Genomic DNA, 13,164 nt, shown 5'->3' with positions numbered 1-13,164 from the left:
TCGGTTCATTTTGGGTTTGGCCTTCTCAGGCCCTGGGCTCCTCCAACTGAGCTTGGGGGTTTCCTGAACCACCAGGTAGGTCTCAGGGGCCATATTCAGTGCTGGGTATCAAGCAGGGTAAGCCACATGCAAGGCAAATGTCTTTACTCCTAAATTCTCTCTCTCTGGCCGGTGTCACTTGACTTCACTGAGATGGACTTGCCTTTTACAGGATGACTATAAGAACAATGATTTATAAGTATTAATATTAAAAGCTACTATTTAAAAAACATTAAATGCTGCTCTCTACATTTCCCAAAACTCTAGTATGTATTTGGGAGTATGATAGGATTCTGCAAGCTCTGCTTAGAACTCAGGAATGCCCTCAGGGAAAGCAATAGGTCCACTGCATGGGCAAGTGGCAGGCAGGCTTGGATAACTTGTTACCACATCACATGGAGACCCAAGGAGCTGGGAGTCAGATGTTAGAAATAAACCTGAGATCCTTCTATTTAATACCTTCGCACATGACTGTAAGGATCTTTAACAAAACTCAGAAAGAAAGGGAAAAAAAAAAAAGAAAAGAAACTAAGAAAAATCCATATATTGCTAGGAACTGAACCTGATCACTGCAAGCCAAGTGCTTACCCTCTGGACTGACTACCTCTCTGCCCCCATATTAACCATTTCAATCTGACACAGTGAGGGAAGTGTGGTGAAATTTTTTTTTTTGGGGGTGGAGGGATTTGGCCACACCCAGTGGTGCTCACGGATTACTTCTGGCTCTGTGCTCAGAAATTACTCCCAGCAAGTTTGGGGAACCCAGGGATTGAAACTGGGTTGACCTAATGCAAGGCAAATGCCCTCTCTGCTGTGCTATCACTCTGGCCCCAAGTGCAGTGAAACCTTGCAGACAGAACAGAACCCAGCACCAAGGGGACCGAAAGCGGGTGGGGGTGAGGGTACCCCACCACGTACCCAGCTTTTGCAGAATCTGTCCTCTGATCTGAATGCAGACTGACTGCACCAGGACCCTGTCACTCTCATTTTGGTATAGCCAGGTGCCTGTGATGGAAGAGGGAAGAGAAAAAACATTTAGGAGCTGAAATGAAAAAGGTGGCAGGCACAATGAAGTTCATTTCCAAACAGCTTCTATAAGTCCATAAGACACGATTGAGAGGTGAAGTCTCTTTGCATCTGGTGGCCTGATTACTGAGAACCCCACCCCCTTTCTACGTCTCCACCCCAATCTCCCAGAAGTGGATGGAAGGATCTAGTGGGTCTATCTTTTTAGAGGGAAGCAGGGCTGACCCGCCACCTGGGTTGGAGTGAAGGAGGTCTTGATTGTGATTGTGTGTGGGGCTTTCAAACATTAGTCTGTTCAGAGGGGGCAGAGGGCAACATGGGGGCTCAAGTTGCCCATGGTCAACCATCAGAATGGGATTCATGTTCATGGATCCACTTTTTAATTTAATTTTTTGATTGGGGGTTTACACCCCCAGTGATCATGCTATTTCCAGCTCAATGCGGCATCACTCATATACCCCCTCATTGCTCTGTCACACCCCCCCTTGTTAGTTTTTCCCCACTTTCAACAAACATATATGTCTATAAATAGTTCAATAAATATATATGTTTGTTGAGAGTGGGGAAAAACCAACAAGGGGGGTATGACAGAGCAATGAGGGGGTATATGAGTGATGCCGCATAGAGGGCTTCCCTTCTAATGTGCTTGGGAACTATGAAGAAGCCTGAGGGTTAGATGCTCAGTGTCTATCCTGGCAGGGTCAGGAGTTGCTGGGGATCATACACAGGACTTTGAGATTTTAGTCCTTTGTGCCATAACCCCAACTCCTCTCCTGACATTCACATGTGCATATGTGTGTGCTTGTGTGTGGCTGCATGAGAAGAGATGTATATATTGACAGATGCCACATATGTTGTGAGTGTGGTCGATACCTGCATTCCTAAATGTCACCCACAGGAGATATCTATGCTTCCTAGGAGCATGGGATTTTTGTTTTGTTTTGGGGCCACACCCAGCAGCACTCTTAGCTCTATGCTCAGAGATCACTCCTGGCAGGGCTTAAGGGACCATATGGGGTGACAAGGAATTGAACCCAGGTCAGCTGCATGCAATGTAAATGTTCTACCTGCTGTAGGCTCAAGCCCCTGGAACTTGGGATGGGATATTATTATTATTATTATTATTATTATTATTATTATTTTGGTTTTTGGGCCACACCCAGTGGCGCTCAGGGGTTACTCCTGGCTCTGTGCTCAGAAATCACTCCTGGCAGGCAAGAGGGACTATATGGGATACTGGCATTCGAACCACCATTGGTCCTGGGTCAGCTGCTTGCAAGGCAAACGCCCTACCACTGTGCTATCTCTCCAGCCCCCTGAAACTTGGGATCTTATATATGAGTATATGGGGGCATAGAGATCTCTTACAAATTATGTTCAACTTATTGGGAAGCGTGCTAACCCAGAGATGCATACCTAGTACCTGAAAGTTTTCAATCTTTGCTCCCTTTTCTGTAGGATTGACCAGTAAAGATAAATTTAACTCAGAGTAGGTTGCCTATAACTCACATCTAGTGAAACCAAATTTATTTTGCAAACCACTTATTTATTTCTATTTATTGTTTTGATTTGGGGTCACACCTGGAGGTGCTCAGAGTTTCCTCCTGGTTTCGTGCTCAGGGCTCATTCCTGAGGGACCCTATGGGATGCTGGTTATCAAACCCACGTGCAAGACAAGCACCCTCCCTGCTGTGCTATCCCCCTGGCCTGTTTGTGCTTTTCTTAGAGAAAATAGAAGCACAGAGGCTAAGCTGCTTAAACAGAGTCGTCCCATCTATTTTGGGGAATGTCGGTTGTGTATGACTCCCAGGTCACTCGATCACTGTTAAACTACAGCCCAGGATGGGGTTGACTTGGTGGTTGACATCTGGCAGCTCCTTACCTGTTGTTCCACTGTTGCTGATCAGACTGCCTAGAATATGCTCTGCTTTCAAAAGTTTTCCTGAAAAGAAGCAAACCAACAGCACAGAATGACTTCAGAATGTATGCTTTAAATATGACTGATGGGATAAATATGGCAGGTGGGATGGGAAATACTATCTGAGGTGGCCGCGCATTTAAGTGGAGACATGAATAAAGATGGAGGGCAAAGGGCTGACCCTGTGAAGGGTATTTTTTAGAGGTAGCTTGAACAGTGAACGAACCTTTGAAAAGGCTCCTTTCAAAGCTCAGTGAAATTAGGTTGTCCAGGAATTTACAGTATGATTTACTGGTCACAATTTAGAATTATTAGGAAAAGATTTCTTTTTAAAAAGGAGTATGGACTGGAGGCATAGCCAGCAGTTAGGGTGATTACTTTGCACGTGGCTGACACGGATTTTATCCCTGGCACTACATATGGTTCCCTGAGCCCACCAGAGGTGATACCGGAGAGCAGAGCCAGACATAATCTTTAAATGCCTCTGGTGTGGTTCCCAAAAATAGGTGCTTGTAAATTTCATCTAAAGGCATCATTAGCAAAGATTCCTGTCAGATTCCTAAGTCTTCGGGGCTAAAGACATTTATTTCTTCAGGAGCCTGGCTTTTGCATTTGATCATCAGAAATTTCAGCATCAACCAAATCAGTTTTTCTTTTTAAAGAAATTATTCAGTGGAAGAAGTGCTTCCTATGAGTAGAGTCAGTTCAAGACCCCACACGCACATTTGGCACAATATTGGGGTTGTTAATTCTTTGGGGGAGATTTTCTCTGGCTTCCACTCAAGGGCTTGGATAGAGAACAGTCTTCTTTGCCATTTTTCTGGGTGAGCTGGTGAAGGGTTATGGCACTCCCTTTCTCAATCCATGTGAGCCTCTAAGACTAGCAGCTAAGAAACATTTGTGCAAATGTTTCACTCTTTGTAGAGGTCCAAGACTCAGTCTTTGGCCCCTGTATATGGCAGTCCCAAGGCCAGAGCAATAATACAGTGGGTAATGTGCTTGTCTTACATGTGACTGACCTGAGTCCAATCTATAGCATTTAATATGGTCTCTTGAGCACAATTAGGAGTGATCTTTGAGCACAGTGTCAGAAGTAAGCACAGAGCAGAGTTGGGGGTAACCTCCAAAACTAGAGTATACCACTAATCTCTGCAGTAACACCTGAAGGTGAAAACCTCCCGATTTGCCTGTTTTGGGGTTTTCTTGGAGGGGCCTCCATCCCCTTATACTTCCAGAAACTCTGAAAGCCATAGAAACATCCCAAAGCCACAGATGCTGCATTCTTGGAGCATGTGGCCTCATATGCAGCCACATGAAACCTCCAAACTGCTCAATATTTACACCCCAGGAGGAGCATACCAAATTGAAGATGAAAGTAGCACAGAGGCCATCTAAGCTCAACAAATAAAAACAACGGGCCCGGAGAGATAGCACAGCGGCGTTTGCCTTGCAAGCAGCCAATCCAGGACCAAAGGTGGTTGGTTCGAATCCCGGTGTCCCATATGGTCCCCCGTGCCTGCCAGGAGCTATTTCTGAGCAGACAGCCAGGAGTAACCCCTGAGCACCGCCGGGTGTGACCCAAAAACAAACAAACCAAACCAAAAACAAAAAAACAAAAAAAAAAAACAAATAAAAACAACAACACAGAAAGTTAAATTGGCAACAAACAGCTCAGTTGAACCTTCTGACAATGATTTAATGAGCCCATTGTGAGCCAGAACAATTTTCATAAATTTTCTGTTACTGAAGTGTTTTTGATCGTTCCATTACTCTTAAGTTGCTATTTGTGCCTGCCAAGGGGGAAAGCTTGGGAGTGGGTAGAAAACTGGGGGCAATGGAAGAGGAAATGTTACACTAGAGATGGGATTGGTGTTGGAACATGGAATGTGAGGAACAACTGTTATGAGCACTAAGTCAATTAAGTGTTTAAATAAAGTAATAAAAAAATGAAACTATTATTAATATTATTGCTGTTACTGTATTTTCCTGCGTATAAGATGACCGGGCGTATAAGACGACCCCCTAATTTTGCAGTTAAAACATAGGTTTAGGCCTATATTCGCTGTATCAGACAGAACGTTCCTGTGCTGCATGTGCTGCATGTGTTCCTGTGCTCATGTACCACAGTGAGCCAATCACAACAAGCAAAGGTTCAAAGGTTCTACTGTCATAGACTTCCTCTCTGACTCTGGCCCATCTGAGCAGGCTTTTCACAGTGTAGATTCGGGTCCAGAACATGTCTAATTTGCATGCATCAAAAGCCTGCTTGGATTGGCTGAGTTAGAGAGGCGGTCCGAGCCTTGCAGGAATTGGTGCAGGATCGAGTTGGAAAATTCGTTTCAAGGCAATATTCAGACGATTTTCCTTTAGCAGCATATCCAAACGTTTTTCGGGATATACTCGGCGTATGGACGACTCCCGGTTTTCGGTTGACTTTTTTTCGTTTCAAAAGTCGTCTTATACGCTGGAAAATATGGTACTAGTTTTGGTGTAGGGGGCCACACCTGGTAGGGTGCAGGACTTAATCCTGGCTCTGTATTCTGGGATCACTTCTGGCAGGATTTGGGGGACCTTATGGAATGTCAGGTATTGAACCAGATCGACTGCAGGCAAAGCAAATGACCTCCACAGTGTACTATCATTCCAGACTCCTAAACCAACACTATTATTAAAATAATAGTGTTATAACCAATAAAAGGGAGGGAGCAGTGGTATTTCAGGAAGGGGGAATCATCCCCTTTATGTGTTTGCTCTTCCTTCAAAATGAGACAGCTGACTCTGAGCTCCAGACTGTTCCAATACTTTGGAAGTGGACTTGGCTGGTGACCCACAGCCCGCCTCACTTCCCTGCCACCCCTCCACATTCCAGCCTACACCAGAGCTTCAGCCTCAATCCCCGTTTCATTCAAAGTGACAGGAGAGGAAGAAAGGCGAGGCAGAGACCTAATCAGGTAGTGTGCCTACCGGTGTGCGGGGTGGCCCCCCCTCAAATGACTGTAGCTGGGTTGTCAGCCCCATTGTCCACACAGTCAAGTGGCCGTACGGAAAGGAGCCAGGAGTCCCGAGAGAGCATAATCAGATTCTAATCCGCAGTATCGCAGCTCAGATAGCCCTGTCTGAAAGCTGCGGGCGGATTTGTTAGGAGACAAAAGCCCCAATTAGTATTTCCCACACCCTTTCACAATTTTCTCCTCTGCTTTTGGCTCTGTGGGCCTTTATGCCAGGGTCTTTGTGCAGGCAGGGGGGGCGGATAGGGTACCACCACCGGCTGGCCTGGGAGCCAGGGCTTGCAGAGCAGTAAGAGCATGTGCATATGGGGCCAAGTCTGATGGACAGTGGGGGGCAGGTATGGCCAGTGCCTACCTGCGAGCACTGGCTTGGCCTGGAGGTGACCAGCACCTACCTGCATGCACTGCCATCCTGGCCTGGCGGATAACCACCTGGGGGGCAATGGGTGTGGCTGGCCTCCACCGGTGTAGGCCCCGGGCCACCCGCAGCAGTGGGGCTGAGGCATCAAGCTTGTACAGGAACCTGTCACTCAGGAACAAGATGGCAGCGGCTGTGGCACTGTCCCCGGCCTCTATGCTGACTTTCAGGGCCACCTGCAGAAAGATTGGGGGAGAAAGAAAAGGTACCAAGCCAAGTCCATTGGCATTTACTTGTCTTAGAATCAGAACTACAGAACTGGGGGCGGGGCGGGGGGAGCTGGGAGGACAGAAGTGGACATTACTAAAGCCAGTGGGGGGCTAGATTGATAGTACAGCAGGGAGGGTATTTGCCTTGCACATGGGCAACCTGGGTTTGATCACTGGCATCTCAGAGTCCTGCCAGGAGTGATTTCTGAGTGCAAAGCCAGGAGTAAGCCCTGAATAAATCAAGCACTAACCAAACCCTGAGGACTCGAGAGAAAGTGAAGACAGCTCAGAGGGCAAGAGTGGGGCTCTACATGTAGGAATTCTGGACCAGACCTCCAACAAACTCCCTTCCCCAGTAGAAGATTCCAAACCACTGCTGGTTGTGCTGACAAACAAAGCAAGACAAAATCCAGTTTGACTGTAGCTCAAAGTGATATTTGTTTTTTAACTTCCATTTCTAAAAGTATACAAGAGATCCATGCATATTTCTGGTAAGAAACTCACTCTGTAAACATTAAAAGTGCCCCTTGGGGGCCAGGACAAAGGTGAAGGTGCTTGCTAGACTCTGAACTCCATTCAATTTTGGGTCTGGCATAAGGTTCCCTAAACACAAGGCCAGGAATAGGTCTTGAGTATGGCCAGGTGTGATCAAAGAAGCAAAATTCACATCACTTGGGGCTGGAGCACTGGCACAGTTTGCCTTGCACGCGACTGACCTAGGATGGACCACAGTTCGATCCCCTGGCATCCCATATGGTTCCCCAAGCCAGGAGCAAACAAAAAAACAAAATCACATCACTTTAATTCTGTATTCTCTTCCCCATCCAAATTTCATTCCTGCTGTTCCTGATAGATAATGGTTTCAGAAAGATCCTTCTACAACTTTAATCTTTTCTATCTGCCTAAGTCCTCCCTCCCTCCCTCTTTTCCTCCTTCCAAATCCTCCCTCCCTTTCTCCCTCCTTTCCTTTTCTCCCTCTCACTTCTTTTCCTCCCTCTCCCGTCCTTCCCTCCCATCCTTCCCTCCCCCTCCGTCCCTCTCTCCCTCCTTCTCTCCCCCTTTCTTTCTTTTCGTTCTTCCCTCCCTCCTCCCTCCCTTCCCTCCCTCCCTCTTTACTTCCTCCCTCCCTCCCTCCCTCCCTTCCTCCCTCCCTCCCTCCCTCCCTTCCTTCCTTCCTTCCTCCCTCCCTCCCTCCCTCCCTCCCTCCCTCCCTCCCTCCCTCCCTTCCTTCCTTCCTTCCTTCCTTCCTTCCTTCCTTCCTTCCTTCCTTCCTTCCTTCCTTCCTTCCTTCCTTCCTTCCTTTTTTCCTAACATCCCACCTCACATATCACCTTTACTTTAACAGAAAGAAATGTAGAATTTTATGGACCTTTCTGAATTTTCTTGCTGTAATCTTGTGAAATGAATAAAGTCAGAAAAAGAGGCCAACAGGCATAAAATGAAAGTGTCATGCAAAGAGCAATAGGCAGAGATAAGTGGGGGCAAACTCTGGTGGGGAAAAAGAAACAACCTTTTGTTTCATGGGTTGTTCAAGGAAAGCTTGCACAGCTAACCACAGACATAACTGTCTCCCATAATGTCTTCTCCAGTCACTGAATGGGGAGCAGTGTGTTTTTATGGATACATATATTCTTTTTTTTTTGTTTGTTTTTGGGTCACACCTGGCAGTGCTCAGGGGTTACTTTTGGCTCTATACTCAGAAATTGCTCCTGGCAGGCTTGGGGGCCCATATGGAATGCCAGGATTCAAACCACTCTCATTCTGCATGCAAGGCAAACACCCTACCTCCAAGCTATCTGTACTCTTCTGGTTCACGAGGCTCATGTCTGCCCACAATGCAGTGCCCTGGGTGCTTCATAATCTAGTTCATTTAACTGGGCCTTTGAGATATCACTGGCTGAAAGGGGAGCTTTGTCAAGACAGGCCATGGAGATGCTAAGGGCTGGGAAACGGTGAGGGGTGTGTGTGTGTGTGTGTGTGTGTGTGTGTGTGTGTGTGTGTGTGTCTATGTGCCCACCTTTGATCCTTCCCTGTGTGTATGTTTGCGTGTGCCCACCTTTGTCCTTCCCTGTATCTGCTGACAGCAGAGAAGCAGCAGTTGCTTCTCACTCACGTGGCCTGAGAACACAGAAAGGTTGTGGGGACAGGGAGCCTATGGGCCCATGGCCGTAGAGTCTCAGGGACAGAAGACAGAGCAGTGAGTCCCAGCAAAGGGGACACTGAGCACAGACTCAGTCTTGGGAGCTGGACACTGGGTCACTACAGTGAGGGAACCAACCATGTTCATGGACTCACAACAGCGAAGAGACAGGGTGAGTGCTGTTGTGTACAGTGAGAGAGAGATGTAGGTTTTGAGGAGGGACCTCGAACCACTTGAACTGGACAACAAAATCCTGCTTCATCAGTCCCTGCAGTTTATAAGTGTCCCTTACCCACAATTCAGGGGCCCCAGCACCTGGGAGCACATCCAGTTTCACACTGATGGTGCAGAAACTTGGTACTTGGAGCCCTTCATTCTTTTCTCTAGCACATGGTCCAGAGGCCAGGCCCAGTGCTAAATGCTGCCTGTGATTATTCGCCACATTTCTCCCAGCAACCCTAAAAGGCCTATTCTATTATTCCCACCCCCTAACTAACAGGCAGAACTTTAACAATCAGAAGTGAGTCACCTGCCCAAAGTCACACTCTGGCTCAGAGCCAGGTTGTGAGCCCAGAATGGGCAGGGCCGGAACTCAGGGGCAAGGTTCAAGCCCAGGTCATAAAGAAAAGGAAAACAAAACCACAGACATGTCTGCTCACTGTGTACACAAATTCCCCATCAGCTGCCAGGGCGTGAGGGCTGTCAGTGAAACTATAAACTGGTATGCCATTGATGGAAAAATGCAGAGTTTCCACCAGAAAAATTGGAAACAGAGTCATCATAGGGTGCAGCCATCCCACTTCAGGAAACAGAGCCCAAAGCATTTGACAGCAGAGACTCAATGTGTGTATGCGTGTGCATGTGTGTGTGTCTTTGTGTGTGATCCTGTCTATCTCAACAGTGGCCATAACACAAAACAAATTCCATCTACAAGGATGGTCCATACTCACCATGGAATATTAGTTCACCCTGGTGAGGAGGCCTTAGCACAGGTGAACAAGAGAAGAGTCCTGAAAACACAAAGCACTAGCCACTCACAAAAGAACAGTCTGATTCCAGAGAGGGGGTGCCCTGCATCAGCATATTCACAGAAACAACATAAAATGGCATCTATCAGGGATTGAGATGCAGAGGGAAGGCAGCTGTGTCTTATTAGGTCTAGAGAGGTTGACACGGGCACAAATGATGGAATTGGAAAGACTAAACATAGATGAGAGAATTCCAGGGATGTATCCCTGGGCCATGAATCCATGGCTCTGCTGGCCTGCAGATTTGCAGGGACTTGCAGTACCCATGGTCCATGGGATATTGTGCATCTGCATCGCATGTGCACTGGAGGCCCTGCCTGGCACTTGGACTCTGGAACTTGAGCCTCTGAACCTCCATGTCCTGGGCTCCCCAATATTTGACAGCTACTCTACTTTGGAATGAGAAGATGTGGGCAAAGGTTTCCTACAAACTACCTGATGGCAGGGAGGGTGGGGATATTAGAGGGAGGCAGGAACTGATGGGAGGAAGAACAGAACCAGATGCCAAGGGTGCACAGGCAGACTCAAGCAGAGCTCCCCAGATCTGGCCTGGTACTTCCCTGGGCACAGAGCAGTAAAATCAGAAGGAAAAACCAGGCATTTCCCAGGTCCCAGGGAACCTGACTGGCCCAAACCCACGTAGATAGCAGTTGCAGAGCATAATCGGGGAATTTAGCAGAAGATGTCAGGATGGCCAGAGGGATTGCACAGTTTGGTTGTGTCTTCACACGAGTGAATTCAACCCCCATATCCTGTATGGTTCTTCTGAGCATCACCAGGAGTAATCCCTGAGCACCACTGGGTATGGACCCAAAACCCTAAAAAAAAAAAGACAGGGCTGGAGAGATAGCGGTAGGGCGTTTACCTTGCATGCGGGCAACACAGGATGAACGGTAGTTCAATTCCTAGCATCCCATATGGTCCCCCTGCTTGTCAGAAGCGATTTCTGAGAGCATAGCCAGGAGTAACCCCTGAGCACTGCCGGTTGTGGCCTCCCCCCCCAAAAAAAAAAGGTCAGAAGGACTCTTAGAACAGAGATTGTCGAGAGACACCTAATTTGCAAAGCAGGACATGCTGAAACCATCTGCTTTTTTTTTTTTTTTTTTACCCCTCCACACCCAGAAGTGCTCAGGGCTGACTTCTGGCTCTGTCCTCAGGAATCATTCCTGGCAATGCTCCAGGGACCTATGAGATTCCTAGAGATGGAACCCAGAAGAGCTGCATGCCTGGCAAGTATTTACCCTGGCTGTGCTTCGACCCAGCCTTTATACATATGCTAATGTATGCGCTGCGATGGCTGGACCAGTGGAGGATGCAGAGGTGTGGGACGGATGTTTCTCTACCTTTCCCTAGTTGTGTTTCCAGAAACGAGCAAGCAAAGCCTAGAAACTCCTGAAAATCCCTTAAAATAGGATATTTCCCTTAAGTAAGGAGGAAACAGCCTGCCCTGCTCATCTCTGGAAGGCGCATTTCCCTTCCCGTCTCCACATCCTTTTCTCCACCAGCACTGAAGGAACAGCTGCTCTTGGAAATGGAAAAAAAGAAATCCCAGTCCCAGGGAAAGAAAACATTTTCTCGGGAGGCTGCTGTGTCCATCTCTGTCCCCTGTAGAGGCTTTGCTTCTGGGCACCTGTACCCCAGCCCTGCAGAGGGCAACACACCGTGGATCTGAGCACAGAGCTTTGCCTACCCGCCCTCCCCCTTACCCCTTAATAGATAGGAGCACAAAAGCCTGAGAGAGGGTGACCTGCCAGACAAAAGGCCTTTGAGCTTCCTTGGCCAAGGAGGAGGATGGAAAGAATCCAAGTGGCCCTATTATTTCCACTTGCACTAATTAGACATTTTTCTGTCAGCCATTGAGCTCTGCTGAGAGGCCAAACTCACTGAATTCATTTCTAAAGTGTTTACAGAAGTTTGCATCTGTTTGTGTCTCTTCAGGAGGAAAATAAGCACTTCAATAGCATTGTCCCAGCAGCCTATTCGGGACGACCTGGCCTCACTGCACCTGCATAATTTAACTGAGCTACAGGCCCCTGCACACACACCCCCTCTCTCCCACACCAGCTCTGTCTCTCACTCTCATCTTTTTCCAGCCCTCCCCCCTCCAAAAATGCAAAGAAGCCAAAACAGGGGCATCTTCCCTGTATGCAGTTCTTTCAGGGTCCCTGCTCTGCAAAGGGGCCGCGCACTGTGCTCATCAGGGGCTGAGGTGGGTGTCCTTCAATCCCCTCTGGCATGCTGAGAAATTAATACCCACTTTCATTTGCTGCCAAGGGAGGGGACAGCGAATTCCTCAGCAGCAGAGCAGAATGCACTGCCCCCCCCCCCTTTCTGGGAATCTGAAGTCTGGGCCTGAGGAGCTGCTGGAGGGGATGAAAGAGGCCTGGAGTGTGCTGCCTGGGAGGATGGGAGCAGGGTCTTCCTGTGGCTCGTGTGTGCCCTGGGGATGCACAATCTGATCAGCATGAAAGGGAGCCCCCTGTCCCCCTACCCCAGAAAGCAAAAGAAAAGCCCAGACGTGGATGCCTGGACTGCAGGGCCAGCACCTCTGAACCACACGTTGGTCTACAGGGACTGGATTCTCGAGCCTTTCTGGTTGGGACTTTGAGGCCCGGGCAGGCCTGCTCTCATGGAAGACTCCCCAGTGCCGTGGGTTATGCCAGCAGAGTCGCAGTTATGGGAGGGGCATGGATGCTGGCTGGAAAATCTCCAGGGGTTCCTCTGCCTTCTCTGCCCCCCCCCATGCCCACACCGTGATTACATTTTACTTGTTGAGCAACAGACACATGAAAAGATTGGTGTAGGGAGGGAGCACATAGTACTGCTGAGGAGAGGTATGGGCAGGGGGGTGTTGGCACTGCTGCCACTCAGACGCACATGCAGACACATGTGCACACACATGCGCGCAGACAGTGCACACACAGGGACTTGCATACACTGACACACACTCAAACACATACATGCATGCATGTCATACTTAGACACACAGAGTCAGACACACACTCAGATGCATCTATACTTAGACATACAAAACATGTCCACATGCAAACACACATAGACACACTAACCCATACACTCAGACACATGTACAATGCATATTCAAACACACATGTATGCACCCGGACACGTGCATTCACATAAAACTGCACACACCTGGACACACACACCTTGGCACATCCAAACACATGCATAGGATTTGCACAGACACATGCACGTTAAGGCCCATGAATAGACATGTGTACATACCTAGGTACATATTTACACATGCACAAAAACACACAGAGCAATATGCACACCCACCACAGACAGACAGACACACACACATACACACCACAGTTACTTATTCACATCTGTCTCCAGGAGGGACTATCTTGGATT

At 48.1% G+C, this 13,164-nt stretch overlaps 1 protein-coding gene across 1 annotated transcript in view; it reads right to left on the bottom strand.

Moving 5' to 3' along the window:
- Positions 1-13,164, bottom strand: part of ALPK1 (alpha kinase 1) — a 59,380-nt gene that overhangs the window by 21,686 nt on the left and 24,530 nt on the right. The window contains exons 3-5 of the mRNA XM_049786552.1: positions 6,387-6,585; positions 2,948-3,007; positions 958-1,044 (exon numbers count right to left, since the gene is read on the bottom strand). Coding sequence (XP_049642509.1) covers positions 958-1,044; positions 2,948-3,007; positions 6,387-6,585 — 346 coding nt within the window. The remainder of the gene's footprint in view (positions 1-957; positions 1,045-2,947; positions 3,008-6,386; positions 6,586-13,164) is intronic.

This window comes from Suncus etruscus, chromosome 14 (assembly GCF_024139225.1).
Source record: "Suncus etruscus isolate mSunEtr1 chromosome 14, mSunEtr1.pri.cur, whole genome shotgun sequence".
Classification (NCBI taxonomy): domain Eukaryota; kingdom Metazoa; phylum Chordata; class Mammalia; order Eulipotyphla; family Soricidae; genus Suncus; species Suncus etruscus.
Note: the sequence above shows the minus strand (reverse complement) of the source record. Positions and strands in the feature narration are given on the sequence as shown.